The sequence below is a fragment of the Aphanomyces invadans genome (assembly GCF_000520115.1).
Source record: "Aphanomyces invadans strain NJM9701 unplaced genomic scaffold supercont1.4, whole genome shotgun sequence".
Lineage (NCBI taxonomy): Eukaryota > Oomycota > Saprolegniomycetes > Saprolegniales > Verrucalvaceae > Aphanomyces > Aphanomyces invadans.
The window spans coordinates 799,673-817,262 of NW_008580149.1; the positions used below are offsets into that span (position 1 = coordinate 799,673).

The following is a 17,590-nucleotide window of genomic DNA, read 5'->3' on the forward strand; positions in this document are numbered from 1 at the left end:
AAAAGCCACACGTACGTTGTCGCGATCGCGCACCGCGTCGCCGCCATCGGTTCGACACATTTGTGGCAGCAGAAGAGTGCGTGGTCGTGTTGCTGCCACGGCCGCCGTCATGCGCTCGAGCGTCGTGGGGCCAGCGTCGAATTCGAATTCGCCACCCAATGTGCGACCCAAGACGCAATCGGTGACCGTGCTGCGCACCCAGTCAAGCCGTTGAATCGAGCACTGTCGCGATGTCATGCGACTGCGACGGTCGGCAGCACGCATGGCACTCTTGAAGCTCTCCCGACCACCGTCCGGACGCTGGAAGGTACGTCGATGCAATGGTTGTTGGCGACGATTTCGAACACGAATGGCTGCGTTGTTTGCAGAACTTGCCTTGGCAAGCACATTGTCGACGACGGCGCCATGTTGCTCGTCGTCGCGGTGGCCGCACGTGTTGAAATGTGGGGGGGGCCGTCAGCAGCGATGGGACCGCCGGAAGAGCGGTGGCGTGCACGTCGGTATTCGCACGAAGTGCTGCCGTGCTGGAATGGCTCATGCACCCGTCCCGCCACGTCATGCTTGGAAACCAGTGCCGGGCCAATTCACTAGCACGATAGCGCCGTGTTTACGGCGCGTACTCGCACGTTCACGCGAACGACTCCACAGGCAATTCCGCTAGTCGACGTGACGTTGACGAGCAAGACGTTAGACGGCGTCGGGGGTGATGTCCGAGTTGGCGCGCTCGAATGCTACAGCGACTGGCTTATCCCTTGACATCTTTTGGGATGATCCTGCTGGAACCAGTGTTCGCGTGCCATGCAATTGAAGTCGAGGACGGGGAACGAGGGGTGGCCTTGACAGGTTGCCGCGTGAAGCAACGACATGACTTGAGCACCGACCAGGACGGAAAACGTGCGCATGAGCATCGCATGAAGCTGTCTATCACGACAGGTCAACTGCTCGAGGAGGTCTACGGAATCGGTGGTAACCACGCGGGGCGACAAAGTGGTCGTCCCTTTGCACGTGAGGGGACGGTTGCGAGTCGAGATTCGCCGACTGGGTCCAGTTCCTGAGGGTGAGCACCCGCCCCACGTCTGACGTTTCCGCGTTGCAGCAACAGTTCTCGATGAGCTCCATGCTCAACCACGGCCAGGCATGGCTCAACTTTGTTTCGGGGGCGACACCCCACGATTCCGGCAGCGAACGTGCCAAGCCAAACGTCGCAAGATGGTGCTGGCAAGGCTCGTGGAACCCGTGGCGTGAACCCCCCTCTGCTTATGGCCAGGCTCGTCCGGTCCCGACGCTTCGTATGGCACACGTCTGCGCCATGTCTTCATGCGAACCGACGTCTGCATCGGCCCCCGAACCTCCCTTCGAAAAGGACGTTAAATATCACGATTGGCTGGATTGGATGAAAAACGCATGACGTTCAACGAAATCCGGTTGACGCATCCTGTTGACGCAAAGGGCAGCGGAGCCGGCGACGAATGTTTTGGGTGGGCACGTCGTCCACTTTGAGAAGTTCGTTTGCCAGCGCCCGCCGCTCGAGCGTCTTCCGTCCACGCCACATGACGCTGCACCTTGGAGTTGCCAGCGCCACCAACGCCGGCCTGCCTGGTGCGTTCAGCGAGACCGTCAAGGTGGCGGTCCTTGGGGCGGGCAACTTTGGCACGGCGATGGCGCAGATTGCAGCCCGCCAAGGCCACCACGTGTCGCTATACGCTCGCAACCAGGAACAAGTGAACGCGATCAACGCGACTCGCCGCAACCCTCTCTTTTTCCCCGAGTTCGAGCTGGCCTCGTCCATCGTTGCCACAAGCAGGTATACATCGACGTTGGTTCTCGACAGCGTCGTGACGTGGATCGTGTAGTGTCGCCGAGAGCTGTGCGAACGCCACGCTTGTTGTGATTTGCATCCCTGCACAAAGCACGCCGGACTTTCTCGCCCAACACAAAGATGCCATCCCCGCCGACGCCATCTTGGTCGTCACGTCGAAAGGTTGTCGTAGCCCGGTGGGACACGGGCCACTGACGTGGCAACGACGTAGGGCTGTATTTAAAGACGAAGCAGTTGCTGTCCGTGCCGATCCTGGAAGCCATCGGGCGCGACCAACCCCTCACGTTTCTGTCCGGCCCGTCGTTTGCCCTCGAGTTGATGAAGAACGCGCCGTCTGCTGTGGTACGCCGCCAAGCGTCGGCATGGCCCTGCTGTCCACTCATTCGGTTTCCAGGTTGTGGCTGCGCGAGAATTGTACCATGCCGTCCGCGTGCAACGGCTGCTCTCGACCGTGGATTTCCGCATCTACAGCTCGCAAGTACGCTTGGTCGATCGAGGTCTTCGGGGTGGACTTGATTGCATGGCAGGATATCATTGGCGTGCAACTGGGCGGGGCGCTCAAGAATCCGCTCGCGATCGGTGCCGGCATGATTGAAGGCAGCGGCATGGGCATCAACACGTTGGCTGCGTACGTCACGCGAAGCTCGTTGGAACTGCAGAAGCTGTGTATTGCCATGGGCGGCCTCCCCCATACGATCTCGGGGCTGTCTGGGATCGGGGACTTGATGTTGACAGCGTTCGGCAGCTTGTCGCGCAACCGAACGTGTGGGATTCGATTGATCCAGTGAGTTGTCGTACCATCGAGATGTCATGACGTCATGGCGACGGTGCAGGGGCGAGAGCATGCAAAACATCATGAAGGACGCGACCGTGGAAGGCGTGCCGACGGCCGAAGTCGCCGTCTACTTTGCCGACAAATGTGGCCTCGACCTCCCACTCTTTCGCACGGTCAACGACATGATCCAGGTACCACGGCGGCCTCTCCTCGCGTCCCCATCGACGTTCTGACTTGGTTCTTTGCGCAGGGCCGCGTGAATGCCGAAGATCTTCAGAGCATCCTCATGAATCGTCCGTTGAAGTCGGAATAAAGTTGAAGCAAATGGTTTTGACGTGTTCTTTCGACCACCCTCGACACACTCTGGCAAGCATGGCGTTCGACGCGACCCATGCGCGCCGTGCCGCTCGAGTCGAAAGTACCCGCCGTGCGGCTGCACGTTGCGCTTGAACGTGCTGCACTGGGGTGCACCAGCGGGAACGACCAGACACGTTGTTGGCTGCTGTGTACACGCAGGTTGCCAAATTCGTCCGCGCGTCATGCCGATGGAAGGTGGAGTAGACGCAAGAAGTCGGACGTATCTGCACTTCCCCGATCGGTGTGCTTTGATAGTGACTTACTCGTAAAGTCACCGTCAACGCAGACGGGGAATGGAAATCGATGTTCAGGGTATTGCTCGTGTGGGTCATGCAGCTTGCCCAGGTCCCGGCAACTCTGGCTCGCTCAACGTGACTCGCCTGACGGTGGGCATCACAAAGTTGGTCATGCGCAACATGCGAGCGAAGTGCGCTTTACTGAGCCTACGGGGCGATGGAGTGTCGAGCGACGACGTATCCTTTGCAGGGAGCGACTTGTGGCGATGGCGCTGTGCTTGGCGTTCTTTGGTCGTACATATTATTCGGACCTACAATGGGACATTTCAAACCTGTTCGAAACAAAATCCCGGATAAAGATCCAAGGTCGTCGTTATCTGGCGACGCGACACCTCAATATCTCCAGAGTACTCGACGGGATGGCAGCGCAGGGAGTCAGCGCGATGCACCACTGCGACAGCGACCCGAGTTTGGAGGCACCCCCTCCATCGCCAATGAACCCGCCGATGTCTCCTCGAGTCCACGTGCACAGCGGGGAGCGGGGAATCACGCAGCTCTTGGACCGCAACCGCGCGTGGGCCGACTCCATGTTGGAGAAGGACCCCGACTTCTTTACACGCCTTGCGAGCCAGCACAGTCCTGAGATCCTATGGATCGGATGCTCGGACTCGCGTGTACCGGCCAACGAAATCCTCGCGCTATCCCCTGGCGAGGTCTTTGTCCATCGAAACATCGCGAATCAAGTGAGTACGTTCACGATCGTGTGTGCCCACCGCCTCCTCGTCACCCTCATGTCGCGCACGCATCCTCGTGTGTCTCTAGTCAGCACCGACATGAACTGCTTATCTGTAATCGAGTACGCTGTCAAGTACCTGCAAGTCCGCCACATCATCGTGTGTATGTGGTCGCGTTGTCGTCTCGAAACTTGGATCGCCCCGTGTAGGCGGCCACTACGGCTGCGGCGGCGTCCACGCCGCGCTGTCGCAAGATGAATTCGGTCTCGTCGACAACTGGCTGAGAAGCATCAAGGACTTGTACATTGAAAACCACAAAAAGTTTGGGCGTACGCGTCACCATCTTGTCGTGCCGCGGCCCCCTCACGACGTGCGTAGACATCACGGACACCACGACCAAGGCCGACCTCTTGACGGAGGAAAACGTGGCGCGTTCGGTGTATGGCATGCTCCTCTGGGCTGCATCACGCCTTGCTCCATACGTAGGTACAACGTGTGCCACTCGCGCATTGTCCAGAACGCTTGGGAGAATGGCCAAACGTTGAGTGTGCACGGGCTGTGCTACCGGTGAGCGACATGGGCTGCTCTGGCGTATTGGCGTCACCGTCGTCGATGGGTAGGTTGCAAGACGGCATCATTCGCGACCTTCAGATTTGCATATCTGGCGAGGACCAAGTCGAGGCCATCTATCGGCGCATGATGACCAAGTCCAAGCCAGAGCTCTAGCTGTCGACAAGCATATATCGAGCATGCGACGTTGACCATGAATGGCCTGCGCATGTACCACCGCTGGAAACTCAGTCGTGCGGTCGGGATCGTTCGAAGGACAGTTGACGCCATCGCTGGCCACGCGCATCGTTCGGATCGGAGCTCGTGCAAAAACGCAACGACGGCCATGAGTGCGCCGTCTGGTCTATCGCGAATGTCGGACTGCCCTCGGTGCAATGGTTGTGCAGAAACGTGGCCGCGTCCAAAAACCGCGCCGGTGCGTGCATGGCCTTGACGGAGAATCTCTCGGCCGGTTGGCATGCAAACACTCCACAACGCCCAAGCGGTCCCCTCTTTGCAGCCCACTCCTTTGTGAACGGGACATGCGTACCCGAGTTGGTCTCGTCGAGGTATTTGATGCTGTGAAGCGACTTCCAGGAGGCTGCGATCGCCGTGACTTGGAGGTTGTGCAGGACAGCGTGAGCCATAGTGACATCACTCGACGGCACCGTTGTCAACGCCGCAGTGCACCAGCACGAGCGGGAGTGTCAGGTGCGCGGGATGCCGAGCGTGGTCAGTGTGGCATCCCAAAGGACGAAAGTCGCACTGCACGCTTCCTTGTGAAGATGGTGGAAGTCGAGGTCGCGGCCAGAAGAAAGTTTGGGCAGGCGCTCGTGTGGTGTGGGTTCATTCGTCGGTTGAAGTATTGCCCCGACAAACTGACGGAGCGGCTCGACGTCAACGAAGGACCCATGCTGGGACGAGATGGTTTCGTGGACGAGGTCTTCGTGGCAAACAGTCGTGGGTGCTTCAAGATTGACATTCCCACACTGGCAGTCGAGACGGCGGCGACCGCGACAAACGATATAACTCCTCCTGCTGCGACGTGCTGTCTACGGCAGCTTCCGCTTGCCGCACCATCGTCGCCACGTGTGGTCAAGCGGCGTGTGCTACGAAACGAATTCAGGTGAGTGGTTCACAGGGGTTTGGCGACGGGCGATCCAAGTGCCAGAGCATTCTCTTCATGAAGGTGCTTGGCGCGCGGTGAGCAAAGATTGGGAACGAGCGATCTGGAAAGTCTGGGCGTGGCGACAGCGTCGTTTTCGATCGAACCCGCAAATCCATGGACGGATGAGGTAGGCGGCAGCCAGCTCGGCGTCATTTCGTTCGCGCTGTGCTGGAGTAGGCTTGGGTGTTTGCGGGGACCACCCACGCATGTGGTGGATGGTGTTGCCGCGGCTACGGGGTTCCATATCCAGTCGCGAGAGTCATGGGAGAGATGCCTCGATATAATCCATCAGGCCAAACATGTCCAGACTACAGCCAACAACGGCACGTCCGCATGTCCCTTTCAATCTTCATCAGCACGATCTGATAGAATGGGGTCTCGCGGCTGAAACACCACCGCAAGGCAAACTCTGTGCGGCACTTGGTGGGATGGGGTGTGTTGAGACCGCATCGAGAGACATCCCGTCCACCCGCCTGCAGTACACACAGAACTTTGGAAACGAGACAACGTACTGCTTGGAGGTGCGCTGACCTTGATCGCTCGAGATTGGGCTAGTCCGGAGTGTTCATCAGCAGGCTATCGCGTCGAGTGCGGTCCAGGCTTGTTGCATGAGGCATTCCAATCTACCCACTGTACACACACATGGTCGATGCTGTAGTTTGTTTTTGGGTTCGAAGTGGATCTGGCCACCGTTCGTTTCATGCGATGGATGTTCGCGCCGTGAGTTGCTCTCCGTGGCTGCGGTCGAACGCAGCACGGCAGGTGGGGGGATCATGGCGTCGGCCTGCAATTGCCGGTCCATGTCGAGTCAAGTGGACATTTATGGCTCGGGGAGTGGTTCAAGTGCGACTGGTGCGTCGGCCTTCTCGTCCGGCAAACTTTCATGCTTGTTTCCAGCGGCGGCTCAAGTTGTGCGTTGTCCTGGGAGTCTCCGCTGCAAGTGGCACGCAGCATTGTCGTGGATTTGGTTGAGTGCAACTTGTCTGTCTGTACCGCTTGACGACAGCAGTCGCCATGGCACCGACAGGTCAGTTTGAGGCTACGAAGCGGCAGTGGACACGCGTCGATATGCAACAGGTTGCCCTGACAAGCGTCCAGAATGAAAGTTGGAAGTCGACCCACATGATGGCGCTACATTTTGACATGTTGTGTGAAAACGCTCGAGCACGTACAAGTCCAATGGCGCAAGATCTACGACAAATTCGACGCGGTACGCGTTGTCCAGATGGCGGTTGCAGTCGCGTCGTGTCATTAAGCGAATGCCCAGGCGAATGCTGCCGTGGCCACGGGGTACGTGCGATGGTAGAAACGACGTGCGCATGGACACCACCAACCTGTGGAGCATCCGACCCTTACGACGTTGAACGACGGCTGGCCGTAGTGGGCACATGGGCAAGACCCGCGAGAATGAGGTGACCAAAGAACTGAGTTATGTTAATAATTGCAAGTGAACGTTAAATGATTTTCTGACCCGTGAGCTTCTCGAGGCGGTTCAGGATGTGCTTGCCATGCGTATACCGTTTGAGGTTGGCAGCGTGGGACTTGATGATAGCCGCCATCTTGTCGCGCTCGGTCGAGTCGGCCACGTCGATGAGCTTCTGCACGACGTAGTTGGCGTACTGGTCCTTCATCATAATTTGGAGCGGACACTCGCCATTGTCGGAGCTGTTCAGAATGTGGTGCATGATCACGCGGAGCTGTTTCACGGACGCATACGACAAGCACTTTTCAATCACGTTGCTCGAAAACTTGTGGTACGAGAACCGGATAATGTCAGGGTAGATGCGATTGATGAGCGCTGTCCGTTGTGACGGCGGACCGTGCTGCAGAACGTGTTGTATCACGTAGTTGCCGTATTGGTCGTTGACTAACAGGCCATACGAGTCTTGGATTTCGCGCAATATTGGTGCCATTTGCTCGTCCGAGCACTTCTCAAGCACGCGTTGGATGACGCGGCACCCGTATGGATGGGTCGACATGGTGTCCACATTGTTCTCAAACGACTCGAGCAGAAACGATGCACGGGACATGTCTTCGACAACCGACGGAACTTTCCACGGAAGTATTTCAATGCACTTTTGAATCACGTGGTTTCCGTTTTGGTCCTTGATGCAGTGTAGCACGTGGCCTTGCAATTCGCAGATCAAATCGAGCTTGAGGTCCAAGTCGTCGGTGGATTCGAGCGCTTTCTGAATGACTCGACATCCATACATGTGCAGCGCCAAGTCCAACATGTGACCTTGAATGACTCGCATAAGCTGCGTGATGTGTTGTGGGTTGCCATGATCAAAGAACTTTTGGATCACGTAGTTGCCAAACACGTCCGTCATGAGTTGCAGTGCCACTGGTGCCACCTCGCTAAACACAATGTCCTTAATGTCTGGCTTCGCTGTCTCGAGTTTGAGCTGAATGAACCGACTGCCGTGCTGGTCTTTCGAAAATTCAACAATGTGGCCACGCGCGTCAACGAGTTCCCACTTGCTCGGCTTGGAAGTTGTCATGGTTCTAAAGTCAAAGTCTTCAAGGAGGACGCTGCGTTGCTGCGAGTGCTGCGGAGCACCTTGCTGGGGCACTGATATCCCTGGACATGTTTTTGCCTTGGCACGCATGACCGATGGCTGCACTTGGATGTGATTGCGTTGGTAATGTGGTGCAAACCCTTCCGGTTCTACATGGTGATCTGAGGTGCTGTTGTCACAGGCTTCTTGAACAGCATCCCACGCCGCAGCTCCGCGCTGGTGATAGAGTCTGGCTTCATGCTGTGACGGAGCAATATAGCACCCGGTGTACAAAGGTTTGTCGTAGTCATAGTTGTGAGGTAGTGGCAACAATCGAATATCTGGTCTCGAAGAAGGATCCCCAATTTGAGCGTCGTACGAATCCATGTACTGTCGGTGGCTCATGTGATGTTCCATAAATGGCACGCCTCCCCCACGAGGATATCGGCCGAAATACATGGGATACTGACTGTGGTGAGGATGTGGCATCATTCCCGGTGGAGGAAGCATCGAGCCAGGTGGAAACAAGAATGAATTGCTTCTGGTCTTGGAGCTAAAATGGCTGCCATTGTCACGACCATGTGACAAATTCAGCCGCTTCATGTTTTGGAGGAAGTCGGGAGGAAGTTCTTTCACGTCAGGAATCCCCCCCAAGTCAGGAAATATAGTGCCTTGGGAAACTTCCAACGTTGCTGGTGTGTATCCAAATACAGGGGACGGGGTTCGCGGAAAATCTTCTTGAATCCGATCAATGAGCGTCTTGTTGACTGGTCGAACGGATGACGAAGAATTACTGTCGGATGAGTCGGTGGGAGACAAGCAGTGTGCATGATGGTGTTCTGCGTCTTGATTTGAGACAAAGTGGTGCAGGGAATGACCACCAGCCGCTGCAACGGCGGCTTCGAAGTCTTTGTTCGATGACAACCTCGCCTGGCTATCTGTGGATTCTTCACTTCCACCCCGCCGGCGCTCTGATATTTGGACGCGGTGCAAGGTGGATGTTGTGTGGCGCGCGTAATGTTGCCTTTGCATCGCTTCCCAATTGTTGTACGAGATGGGCAGGCGTGGATTGTGGGACTTGGGCGCATAGTAATAGTAGTACTCAGGTGGACTCATACTCGCATCCTGCAACACAAATTGTTCCATGAGTTCGAAGAGCATCCAGCGCGTTGGTCGTACTGCTGGCGACTCGGCATATTCGCTTTGAGCATACATAGGTGGCGGGAGACGACCAACCTATGCATCGAGGTACAAGTTAGCAGGGTCCATTCGTCAAAAAGTCAAAATGCACGTACGTTCTCTGCCATAGGCGGCGCGCTCATCGAGCGTTGGATGCGAGGTCCAATCGCGTAGTTGCGCATCCCGTGGATGCTGTCGTCGTCGTCTTGAGGTGTTGGCGACGTAGGTGGAGCAAACATGGACAGATCGAACGCGTCTTGCTTCTTTACACATGTGTTGTTGCTGGCGGACCGCGCATGGTATGCCGACATGTCCGATCGGTCGTGGAACGCGTCGTTTCAATGCGCGGGAGCCGCGAAATTTGGAAATGACACCAAGCTAAGAATATTCATCCGTTCTCCATGCTATATTCTGAGAAGGAGGTGAATAACCTCTTACAATGCATACATTTGCCTTTATGATACGCACCCAGACCCCACCCGACCTTTCGTTCCTTCCCCAGAACCTCTATCATTCGATGTTTCACTTTTTCACACCTGGAACATTATGTGAACGACCACACGTGAACGCAATGATGTCCATTTCGGTTTCCAGCGGACATGATTACACTTGATCTTTGTATAGCGGTTGGCGCGCTTTCGTTATCCGGATACCCGGGCTTGCACCTCTCCATACAAACATCAAGGTACACTTGGTGTCAGCTTGAACGTGTAGAGACAGCGTCATGCCATTCCTCTCCAAGATACACTAGATGGTGAAGGCAACGACCCTTTCGTCTACCAGCACGTGCCACGGCTACAACCGCGCTCCTGCTGGATGTTCTCGAACGTGACGTCGACGGCATACAGTGTGAATCGATGCCATCAACACGATGCCACGTGGTTGAAGATACGGGAAGCGCACGAGTTCATTGACACGCCTATGGATGTGCATGGAAGCTGTTCCCGTTTGACTTGTTGGGGTGGCGATCGCTATGCGATGGGAAGGTCACACTATATCGACGGCAACGGTTTCGCATGCGAACCTGTGAAAATTTATATCATGCGACCTGGACGTGTCCGGATAAAGTGGTACGGATTGTATTCTGCGCGATGCAAGGAGACAAGCATGGTGCGTGAAGGCAGACCGCGGCTGGACGAAGCGAGGCAAAGCCTTACGCGTGGTTGAGGGAGATGCTAGAAGGATGCGAGATAATCTTCCCACAGGTTAGACACAATGGTCAGCCGATGCCCCGCCTACGAAGGATTGGGGATTGAACCAATATGCGTCCGCAACGGAACTGTTGACCGACACGCCGTCCTTTGTGTTGCACAGTGATACGTAACATGTACGAAGCACCCTCAGCTCTCCACTAGTAGAAGCATCATGCGGGGCTGCCCTCAGTCGTAGGTGCTTGCACTGGTGGATGTGGAACGCTTTTGGCAGATCGACAAAACGTCAACTAATTCAACACAGCATGCAATGGAGTCACAGGTGCCTGACCTATCAATGCTCGCTACAAAATGGAGTTAGATGAGGGAAGTCCTTGCCTTCTTCAGCCACGTACCAAAGCGACACTTCTTCGGTCAGGAATTGGGCGAACACGGAGCTGTTCTTGCGCTCTTCCATGAGCTCGAGCATGTACTCTTTGGCTTGGGCATGGGACATGACCCCCGACATGGTTCGAATTGCGTCGAGCGCTTCGTCGGGCAAGGTTCCTGCAAACGCCGAGTCCATTCTTGGACGGGTCCACGACTCCTGCTGCGGCGGGACGTTTGCGGTCGACAAGATCGAGTGGTCCGGGTTGATCAGGAAGAAGCACACGATTTTCCGGTGGCCATTTCGCGTCGGGTCGGCCAACTCGAACGGCGCGACGCAGTGCTGCAGGAAGTTGGGAAAGACGACGCATCGCCCAGTCGCAGCAACCACATGGCCGACGACTTGCGTATTGTCGCAACCTTCGCGGGTGATGCCGTAGACCTAGAGACGTCCCGTGAGCATCACACGCCGCCTTCAACACCAAACGTCACCGCCGAGATCGCTGTGTGTTCGTCCTGCTCGTAGTCGAACTCGTAGTACGGGTCGTACACATGGCGAAACGAGAGCTTGGACGTCGTGATGTTGTCGCAGTCGTAGTACAAGATGCCGGTTGCCGCGATGCTTTCATGGGTCATTCCTTCAACGTGCCATGACCCGCCGGGGTACCGCGGCTTGTCCGGCGTGAGCTCAATCGACGCCACCTTGACGATCACTTGGAGGTTCTTGCCTTTCAAATCCACGGCGGGGTATGCCGCCCAACAGCCATCTGTGTCGGTCGGAAGGGTCGGGAGGAAGAGCGGGACTTGGCTCTCGTCAAAGTCGTCCGTGAACTCGTCCAGGCCGTCGTCCATTTCGCTCAGGTCTTCGTCCGTGATGTTGGGGTTTGTCTCGCGCTGCAACGCGCGGAACGCTTCCTCTGCACACTCGCGGCGGTTCTTTGGCATGACGGCACTCATGTCGATGTTCTGCATGCGGTGGGGTGGCTGCGAGTCCACCGCCGCCAAACACTGTTCAAACATCGGGACCATCGTTGCAAATAGACTCTCCAACGCCGAGTACAGCGCGACGTGGTCGGCAGGATCGATGCCGTTGATGTACGCTTGCCACGACACCGAGCCCGACGCGTCCACATGAATGGGCGTCGGCAGCCACTGGAATTTGTTTGATACATCGTATACCTTCGACGCGGGCCATGCTAGCACGTGGTCTCCGACGACTGCGGCCGTCGAAGTCGACAGTCGCGTCCGGCCGTTCACGGCGCAGTACAACGACGGATGCACAATGTCGAGGACCTGGTTGTTCGAGTGTGGGTGGAAATCTCCCCGCGCGCGGGCTTGATTCTCGAGCTTGACCGTCAACGTTTGAATGGATCGCAACAAGTCCGACCCGACAACGTGGTCGGTCATGAACACACCATGGACTGGCAACGGGATGATCAGGGGACGGTCGTCCGTGGATGCTGGAGAGGACGCAACCACATCCAAGCGGCATTGTTGGATGTAGTGCTCCAATTCGCGCACGAGAAAGGCGAAATCGTGGTCGGAAAGCGTCGACTCGGCCTTCCACCTCGACAAGATGGTCGTGTCTTGGCACTTGACCCACCACTGTGGCTTGGCCAGGATTTGGCACAGGACGTCCATGTACTTGAGTTCGAGCAACGTGTACGGCTCATCAAACGTCACGTACGCAAACTTGTTGTCGTCATGCCGACCCGGTCGCCAGAACTCCATCATGCTCTCCAGCGAAAATGCCGATTGCGTAGGAAAATCCTTCATATCGGTCGAATGTCGTCAAATCGTGTCGTTCGGCGAACGTTGCCGTAGCACGGTTCGAACAACATGCCACTCCTCGGGGCCCCATGTCGGTTCACTTCCTTGGGGCAACCGTGCCAACACCGTTTGTCCTCGGCCATGGCCGCCAACCACCTGTGCAATGGCGCTGCAGGCCTCCGCAGTACCGACGTGGAACACTACCATGATGGATTTGCTCAGGTATCGTGATATTCCATATACATGCCCGTGCCATGGCCAAGCGCATCAAGTTGATCGCTCGTTTGCCACGTGACTTCGTTCAGCGAATCGCGTGGTGTATCGCTGACGAAGAGTTCTTCTTCGCTTACCTTGAAGCCTTTCATACGCATGTGCCTGATACTCTTGGTCCATTTGGCGCGATTTGGCAAGCAAGCTCGACGCTAGTACCCTCAGGCCTCGCCTACAGCTGCGAAACATGAATGCCCGCGAATGGAAAGCCGCTTTGCCCGCGATTCCGGCATACCCAACCGCTGTTGAAGTGTACGCTACAGACGACCTCACGATGCCCCGTTCGGTCCACCCACCACCATGATCATGCGTGGCCCCGAGAAGCCGAATCTTCGACTCCTGCGTCGGTGGTTTCGGCATTTGGCACATCTTCCTGTGGTTGCGTTGATTCATACGGCATTCACCGGGAACGAGTACCCCGAGCGCATGCACCGCGTCATCGAGCACTTCTGTGACGTCCTGCCATCGATGCACCACCTTCGTCGAGTGGAGCTGACAGTGGGCAGTCCTGCTTTGATGAAAACGCTTGTTCATTGCATCTCGAAATCCTCTATCACCGACGTAAATCTCCGGGGCCCATCGACGTGGCATCAGCATGGCGAGGACCAGGCGCTGAACCGTGCGACCTTACGCGAATTCATGTCGTGGTTGAAGTCGAAGAACGCCACGACGTTTGCTCTGGAAACGTATCGATTCGAATGCAAAGATGCCGAGATCGAGTCGTTTTACACAGCTATTGAAGCCGCCGACGCGCTGGAAAGGTTGATCTGGACCAACTGCGAGATGCCACAGGCCGTGCCACTGACCCTTCCGCGAAGCTTAAAGAATCTGGGCTTGGTTAAAAAACCAGCTCAGTCAACTTGTGCCGGACGGCATCTGGAACGTCCTGCCACAACTGCTCAACCTCACGCTTGTCGACTTCTCCGAAACCTGCCTGAACGTCGCGGATGAGGAGGCGCTAGCAACTGCACTGGTCGGCTCGAATGTACATGACATGAATCTCTCCGCTTGCAGCATTGGCCCTCTTGGTTGCAATGCGCTTACCAAGGCGATGTCGCGCACACGCGTCAGGGTTCTGAGCTTGAAGAACAATATTGTCCTGGACGAAGTAGCGATGGCACTAGCCGCTGCGTTTCGTACGACGGCGTCCTTGCAGTCCCTAAATTTATGGGGAACAGGATTGCACGCCTCAGGACTGGACGCCATCTTGGTCTCGGTCGAGCGAAGACTGTACGTGACGAAGGAGGTGATCCTCACGAACAACAACGGTGTCGACGACATGCGGCACATCGTCGATACTCGGATACCACCAAATGTGAAGATTATCCTCTCATGGAGTCATTATTGAGCTGATCGATGTCAACGTTCAAAGCTGCACGGATGCACAACCGACAAGTGTCGCCCATCTAGCCAACATGGCTGGCGCTCCGGGCAGTCAAGTTGTGTCGATTGAAATCGTGCTAAACAGCGATTCCTGGGTGCGCATCGTTGTTACCTTCATCCTTCAGAACGATCACCATGGTCGTCTGAACGTAGTCAGGACGGCTGCTCAGGAGGTCGCATCGTTCGCTCAGCCTCCCGTCGGACGAAGCAGCGCTTGTTGTGCCTGCGTCCGGCGTTGTTGGACGTCGCCAGCTAGTACTTCTTTTTATCGGGCCAATGAAAATCGTTAGGCAATTATTTTTGACCAATCAATATACGACATAGGGGTTGTAGCCCACCGGATAAGGACACGCCTTTTCCGGATACCGAGCGTTGTCAACGGAAGGCGGAATGCCATTCCGCGATTTTGTCTTGTGACCATGCTGGGCAATTCGGTGACGTGGGAGAAAGTGAGCCATCTCTCGGTGCAAGACGAGGCGCAGATGCAATTTCTGGACGCTCAAGCGAACCTGGCCGACGCGAAGAAGTCTGTTACACGCAACAGCCATGGCATTGACATGGCAGCAGATGGCAAGGCGATTGGCGTGTGGCGGGTGACCGTTCTCGGGGCCGAGGACCTCAACCTTGACGGAATCGTTGACCTCAACCTGACTGGAACCACCACAGTTGTGGGCACGGTAGCTATCGCTGCATCTGCTGTGGAAAAGGGCAAATTGTACGTGCGAGCCGCCAAGACAGACCCTACCACCGTGGACAGCGTGACGAAGCGTTGTTTCTGGAACAAGGGCTCGTCCGCCACCGTTGTGTTCACGGGGATCAAGTCCAAGGCGGCCACTGCAACGTTTACGTTGCACCATCCCTCTCCCGTTGTGGCGGATGTGTTTGTCGGAACTTGCAAGCTCGATGTGGCACAGCTCCTCGACCAAGAACCTGTTTCGTTGTGGGTGCCGTTGGCAGGACCACCCGGTCAAACGTCATCCGAGTCGTCGTACGGACGGGTAATAGTCCTATCCTGTTCAATTCATACGATTCCTGGCTTTTTCACGTGGTGGCCGTTTGGTACTAGGTGCACGTCTCGATGACGTTCGAGTACGATGCTGTCGCCCGCCTCGAACGCACTGTGGCGAAATTAGCTTCTCGAAGAGAATTCCTCGAAGCCGAAGCGCGCTTGTTCGATCAAACTGCGCCTTTGGTTCAAGCCACGATTCGCCATCCTGCAGCCTTCGGCTCCGCCGCCGCCGCCGCGGGCCTGTATATTCCCGGCCACCGGTTTACTCCCGACGTGTTCCATCCTGCGGCAGTTGCACGGACGCCTCTCGCGGACGGCACCAAAGTCGTCACTCCATTTGGCAAGGGTACCGTCGTCACGTTTCGGGAATCCACGCGCATGTACGTTGTCCTGATGGCGGCGTCGCCTGGCCAAGTGAAGCGAACCACAACAGCCTACCTGCGGGAAGACTCTGTCTCGGAAGATATCGAAGTCAAGCCGCGGCTGCGACCGGGGGTCAAGGTCTCGACCCCGTACGGCAGTGGCACCGTCGTGTCCGTACGAGCTGCCGATGGGGTTGTGTGTGTGCAATCTACCTTTGGGACATTGTTCATGCAGCCCAAGGACGTGGCGTTGGAGGGTGGCGTGCAGGTTGCAGACATGACCAACAAGGAGCGCATTGACGCGGCCGTCGCAAAGTCTTCGGAAGGAAACGCTGCCTTCAAGGCCGAGGCGCTGGACGAAGCTGTGACGCAATACCTGTCGAGCCTCACCTTTCTCAAGCACGTCGACCAGGACTCGGCGTCTCACAAAGAAAAAGCCGTCGTGCTGCAAACGATGATTCGGTGTCACCTGAACCTGGCTGCCTGCAAATTGAAGAAAGAAGAGCACGCCGACGCGTGGACTGCGGCCTCGAATGCGATTTCGATCTTGCAAGCATTGACTGAGAACCGCCATGGAAAAGTTGCTGCGTGGATGGGTCGCCTCGGCATGACTGAAGCTCAGATCTTCAACGAATGGCCAAGCAAAGCACGGTTTCGCCGCGCCACTGCCCTCGTGGCGATGGAAAATGTCGTTGAAGCGCGACAGGATCTTATGGTGGCAGTCAAGTTGATGCCGAAGGACAAGGCGTGCCGACAGCTCTTGGATGTAGTGACCAAACGGATTGCACTTGAAAAGGAGAAGGAAAAGTTGCGATGGGGAGGCTTCCTCGTGAATCCGCCCGAACAGGCGACGTCGTCGGCTTCGAGCACCCCAAAGGCCAAACCTTTACCACCCAAGTCCAAGGCAATTATGACAACGACGAAATCGATTGATGCAGAGACCAAGAAGGATGAGGCTGTTGCGTGGTACCAGAGCACGACCGTTCTGGCGGCGGCATCAGTGGCGGTTGCTGGCGCAGCGGTGCTCCTCATTGCGGGGCTTTCCAAACGGAATAAATAGAGTAACCAAGTAGACAACGACGGATGTATTGATCGACCAATTCAAAGTAAAAACGCCAGCCACCCAGCGATAAACGCAAGGCCCCCAAACGGCTACAATTTCCATCGTGAGTCTCAGCATGAGCAGGAATATCACAAGTCAATCTTACCGTAATGATTCCGAGTTTCGCCTGGTCACTCAATACTAGTGTGTATAAACTGCCAGAGAAGAGGACAATCCCGGCCGTGAGGAAGCCCCCCGCAACATTTGGGCGGCGCGCTAATGGGACAGCCAGAAGGGCAACGGAGTGGATCAAATGGTAATGAGAAGCTGTTTCCCACGTCTTGATGCGTTTGGGGTTTTTCACACGAGATTGGAGCGCATGGGCACCGAACGCACCTGCAGTCAGCAAGGAATATTCTCAAGGGGGGGGGTCAAACTCCATCATGTACGCACCAAATGCAACGGCAGCAGCACCGGATACAGCAGCTACCTTCCACCACACAGACGACGACACCACGGCAGCGACGGAAGCGGCTTTGAACGACATCTGCGGGGTTGAGAGAAAAACGAAAAGTGCGCGATGACAGTAGATTGTACCAATCAAAAGTCTCTAATCAGTGGCCAATCAGATGCCCCTGTACGGTGAAGCTGTCATCATACCAAGACCGCCGCAGCACTAGTGCAGCGCATGAGAGCGAAGGGTGGATGGGAGGACGACGTCTCCATTAAGCGATGCCCTCAGCGGCTCGCCGCCGACAACGACGAAGTGAGTACCAAAAGAATGACGTGTGTGCGGTGAAAGTGAAGCTGAAGGAACGTTTACACACGATTATGCTACGAGTGGATGCAATCGCAACAACTAAATGGAGGAAAGGGAATAATGTCATCTAGTTTCTGACGAAGAATGACATGAAAACGTGCA

At 56.1% G+C, this 17,590-nt stretch overlaps 8 protein-coding genes across 13 annotated transcripts; 5 read left to right on the forward strand and 3 right to left on the reverse strand.

Annotated features, from left to right (window-relative positions):
- The first annotated feature begins 186 nt into the window (after window positions 1-186).
- On the forward strand, window positions 187-715 carry H310_02730 (hypothetical protein). Its single transcript, XM_008866335.1, has one exon. The coding sequence runs from the start codon at window positions 236-238 to the stop codon at window positions 659-661; it is 426 nt and encodes a 141-aa protein (XP_008864557.1). The 5' UTR covers window positions 187-235; the 3' UTR covers window positions 662-715.
- A 303-nt stretch (window positions 716-1,018) lies between these two features.
- Window positions 1,019-3,263, forward strand: H310_02731 (hypothetical protein). 4 transcript variants are annotated; one of them, XM_008866336.1, is made up of 7 exons: window positions 1,019-1,804; window positions 1,854-1,981; window positions 2,031-2,161; window positions 2,214-2,297; window positions 2,347-2,603; window positions 2,653-2,785; window positions 2,845-3,263. In XM_008866336.1, the coding sequence occupies exons 1-7, from the start codon at window positions 1,470-1,472 to the stop codon at window positions 2,905-2,907; spliced, it is 1,131 nt and encodes a 376-aa protein (XP_008864558.1). In that variant the 5' UTR covers window positions 1,019-1,469; the 3' UTR covers window positions 2,908-3,263. The 4 variants fall into 4 exon arrangements, with proteins under 4 accessions (XP_008864558.1, XP_008864561.1, XP_008864559.1 ...); XM_008866339.1 differs by having other exon boundaries at window positions 2,031-2,297; XM_008866337.1 differs by having other exon boundaries at window positions 2,347-2,785.
- Window positions 3,264-3,521: 258 nt separating this feature from the next.
- H310_02732 (hypothetical protein) lies at window positions 3,522-4,697 on the forward strand. 3 transcript variants are annotated; one of them, XM_008866341.1, is made up of 6 exons: window positions 3,522-3,934; window positions 4,010-4,084; window positions 4,131-4,250; window positions 4,300-4,360; window positions 4,408-4,488; window positions 4,542-4,697. In XM_008866341.1, the coding sequence occupies exons 1-6, from the start codon at window positions 3,607-3,609 to the stop codon at window positions 4,645-4,647; spliced, it is 771 nt and encodes a 256-aa protein (XP_008864563.1). In that variant the 5' UTR covers window positions 3,522-3,606; the 3' UTR covers window positions 4,648-4,697. The 3 variants fall into 3 exon arrangements, with proteins under 3 accessions (XP_008864563.1, XP_008864562.1, XP_008864564.1); XM_008866340.1 differs by having other exon boundaries at window positions 3,522-4,084; XM_008866342.1 differs by having other exon boundaries at window positions 4,300-4,488.
- Window positions 4,698-7,046: 2,349 nt separating this feature from the next.
- Window positions 7,047-9,672, reverse strand: H310_02733 (hypothetical protein). Its single transcript, XM_008866343.1, has 3 exons — window positions 9,432-9,672; window positions 9,316-9,372; window positions 7,047-9,261 (listed from the first exon to the last, which is right to left on the reverse strand). The coding sequence occupies exons 1-3, from the start codon at window positions 9,624-9,626 to the stop codon at window positions 7,093-7,095; spliced, it is 2,421 nt and encodes an 806-aa protein (XP_008864565.1). The 5' UTR covers window positions 9,627-9,672; the 3' UTR covers window positions 7,047-7,092.
- Window positions 9,673-10,724: 1,052 nt separating this feature from the next.
- H310_02734 (hypothetical protein) lies at window positions 10,725-12,612 on the reverse strand. The gene is made up of 3 exons (XM_008866344.1): window positions 11,325-12,612; window positions 10,862-11,274; window positions 10,725-10,810 (listed from the first exon to the last, which is right to left on the reverse strand). The coding sequence occupies exons 1-3, from the start codon at window positions 12,606-12,608 to the stop codon at window positions 10,801-10,803; spliced, it is 1,707 nt and encodes a 568-aa protein (XP_008864566.1). The 5' UTR covers window positions 12,609-12,612; the 3' UTR covers window positions 10,725-10,800.
- Window positions 12,613-13,172: 560 nt separating this feature from the next.
- On the forward strand, window positions 13,173-14,506 carry H310_02735 (hypothetical protein; the record flags this gene model as incomplete). The annotated part of the gene is made up of 4 exons (XM_008866345.1): window positions 13,173-13,667; window positions 13,723-13,857; window positions 13,921-14,008; window positions 14,066-14,506. The coding sequence occupies 4 exons, from the start codon at window positions 13,173-13,175 to the stop codon at window positions 14,218-14,220; spliced, it is 873 nt and encodes a 290-aa protein (XP_008864567.1). The 3' UTR covers window positions 14,221-14,506.
- A 153-nt stretch (window positions 14,507-14,659) lies between these two features.
- On the forward strand, window positions 14,660-16,848 carry H310_02736 (hypothetical protein). The gene is made up of 2 exons (XM_008866346.1): window positions 14,660-15,253; window positions 15,322-16,848. Exons 1-2 carry the CDS (start codon window positions 14,675-14,677, stop codon window positions 16,684-16,686), a joined length of 1,944 nt encoding a protein of 647 aa, XP_008864568.1. The 5' UTR covers window positions 14,660-14,674; the 3' UTR covers window positions 16,687-16,848.
- On the reverse strand, window positions 16,684-17,230 carry H310_02737 (hypothetical protein). Its single transcript, XM_008866347.1, has 3 exons — window positions 17,122-17,230; window positions 16,835-17,064; window positions 16,684-16,778 (listed from the first exon to the last, which is right to left on the reverse strand). Exons 1-3 carry the CDS (start codon window positions 17,213-17,215, stop codon window positions 16,728-16,730), a joined length of 375 nt encoding a protein of 124 aa, XP_008864569.1. The 5' UTR covers window positions 17,216-17,230; the 3' UTR covers window positions 16,684-16,727.
- Between the last annotated feature and the right edge of the window lie 360 nt (window positions 17,231-17,590).

Excerpts from the sequence above, each read along its gene's own strand:
- H310_02730 (XM_008866335.1), top strand. The coding sequence starts at position 236 with ATGCGACTGCGACGGTCGGCAGCACGCATGGCACTCTTGAAGCTCTCC.
- H310_02731 (XM_008866336.1), top strand. The coding sequence starts at position 1,470 with ATGTTTTGGGTGGGCACGTCGTCCACTTTGAGAAGTTCGTTTGCCAGC. Across the intron at positions 1,982-2,030 it reads CTTGGTCGTCACGTCGAAAG|GGCTGTATTTAAAGACGAAG; the intron begins GTTGTCGTAGCC and ends GCAACGACGTAG. Across the intron at positions 2,162-2,213 it reads AGAACGCGCCGTCTGCTGTG|GTTGTGGCTGCGCGAGAATT; the intron begins GTACGCCGCCAA and ends TTCGGTTTCCAG.
- H310_02732 (XM_008866340.1), top strand. The coding sequence starts at position 3,607 with ATGGCAGCGCAGGGAGTCAGCGCGATGCACCACTGCGACAGCGACCCG. Across the intron at positions 4,085-4,130 it reads AGTCCGCCACATCATCGTGT|GCGGCCACTACGGCTGCGGC; the intron begins GTATGTGGTCGC and ends CGCCCCGTGTAG. Across the intron at positions 4,251-4,299 it reads AAACCACAAAAAGTTTGGGC|ACATCACGGACACCACGACC; the intron begins GTACGCGTCACC and ends CGACGTGCGTAG.
- H310_02733 (XM_008866343.1), bottom strand. The coding sequence starts at position 9,626 with ATGTCGGCATACCATGCGCGGTCCGCCAGCAACAACACATGTGTAAAG. Across the intron at positions 9,373-9,431 it reads CGCCGCCTATGGCAGAGAAC|GTTGGTCGTCTCCCGCCACC; the intron begins GTACGTGCATTT and ends CTCGATGCATAG. Across the intron at positions 9,262-9,315 it reads AATATGCCGAGTCGCCAGCA|GATGCGAGTATGAGTCCACC; the intron begins GTACGACCAACG and ends TTTGTGTTGCAG.
- H310_02734 (XM_008866344.1), bottom strand. The coding sequence starts at position 12,608 with ATGAAGGATTTTCCTACGCAATCGGCATTTTCGCTGGAGAGCATGATG. Across the intron at positions 11,275-11,324 it reads AACACACAGCGATCTCGGCG|GTCTACGGCATCACCCGCGA; the intron begins GTGACGTTTGGT and ends GGACGTCTCTAG.
- H310_02736 (XM_008866346.1), top strand. The coding sequence starts at position 14,675 with ATGCTGGGCAATTCGGTGACGTGGGAGAAAGTGAGCCATCTCTCGGTG. Across the intron at positions 15,254-15,321 it reads CCGAGTCGTCGTACGGACGG|GTGCACGTCTCGATGACGTT; the intron begins GTAATAGTCCTA and ends GTTTGGTACTAG.
- H310_02737 (XM_008866347.1), bottom strand. The coding sequence starts at position 17,215 with ATGTCGTTCAAAGCCGCTTCCGTCGCTGCCGTGGTGTCGTCGTCTGTG. Across the intron at positions 17,065-17,121 it reads TGCTGCTGCCGTTGCATTTG|GTGCGTTCGGTGCCCATGCG; the intron begins GTGCGTACATGA and ends TGCTGACTGCAG. Across the intron at positions 16,779-16,834 it reads CGAAACTCGGAATCATTACG|CCGTTTGGGGGCCTTGCGTT; the intron begins GTAAGATTGACT and ends TGGAAATTGTAG.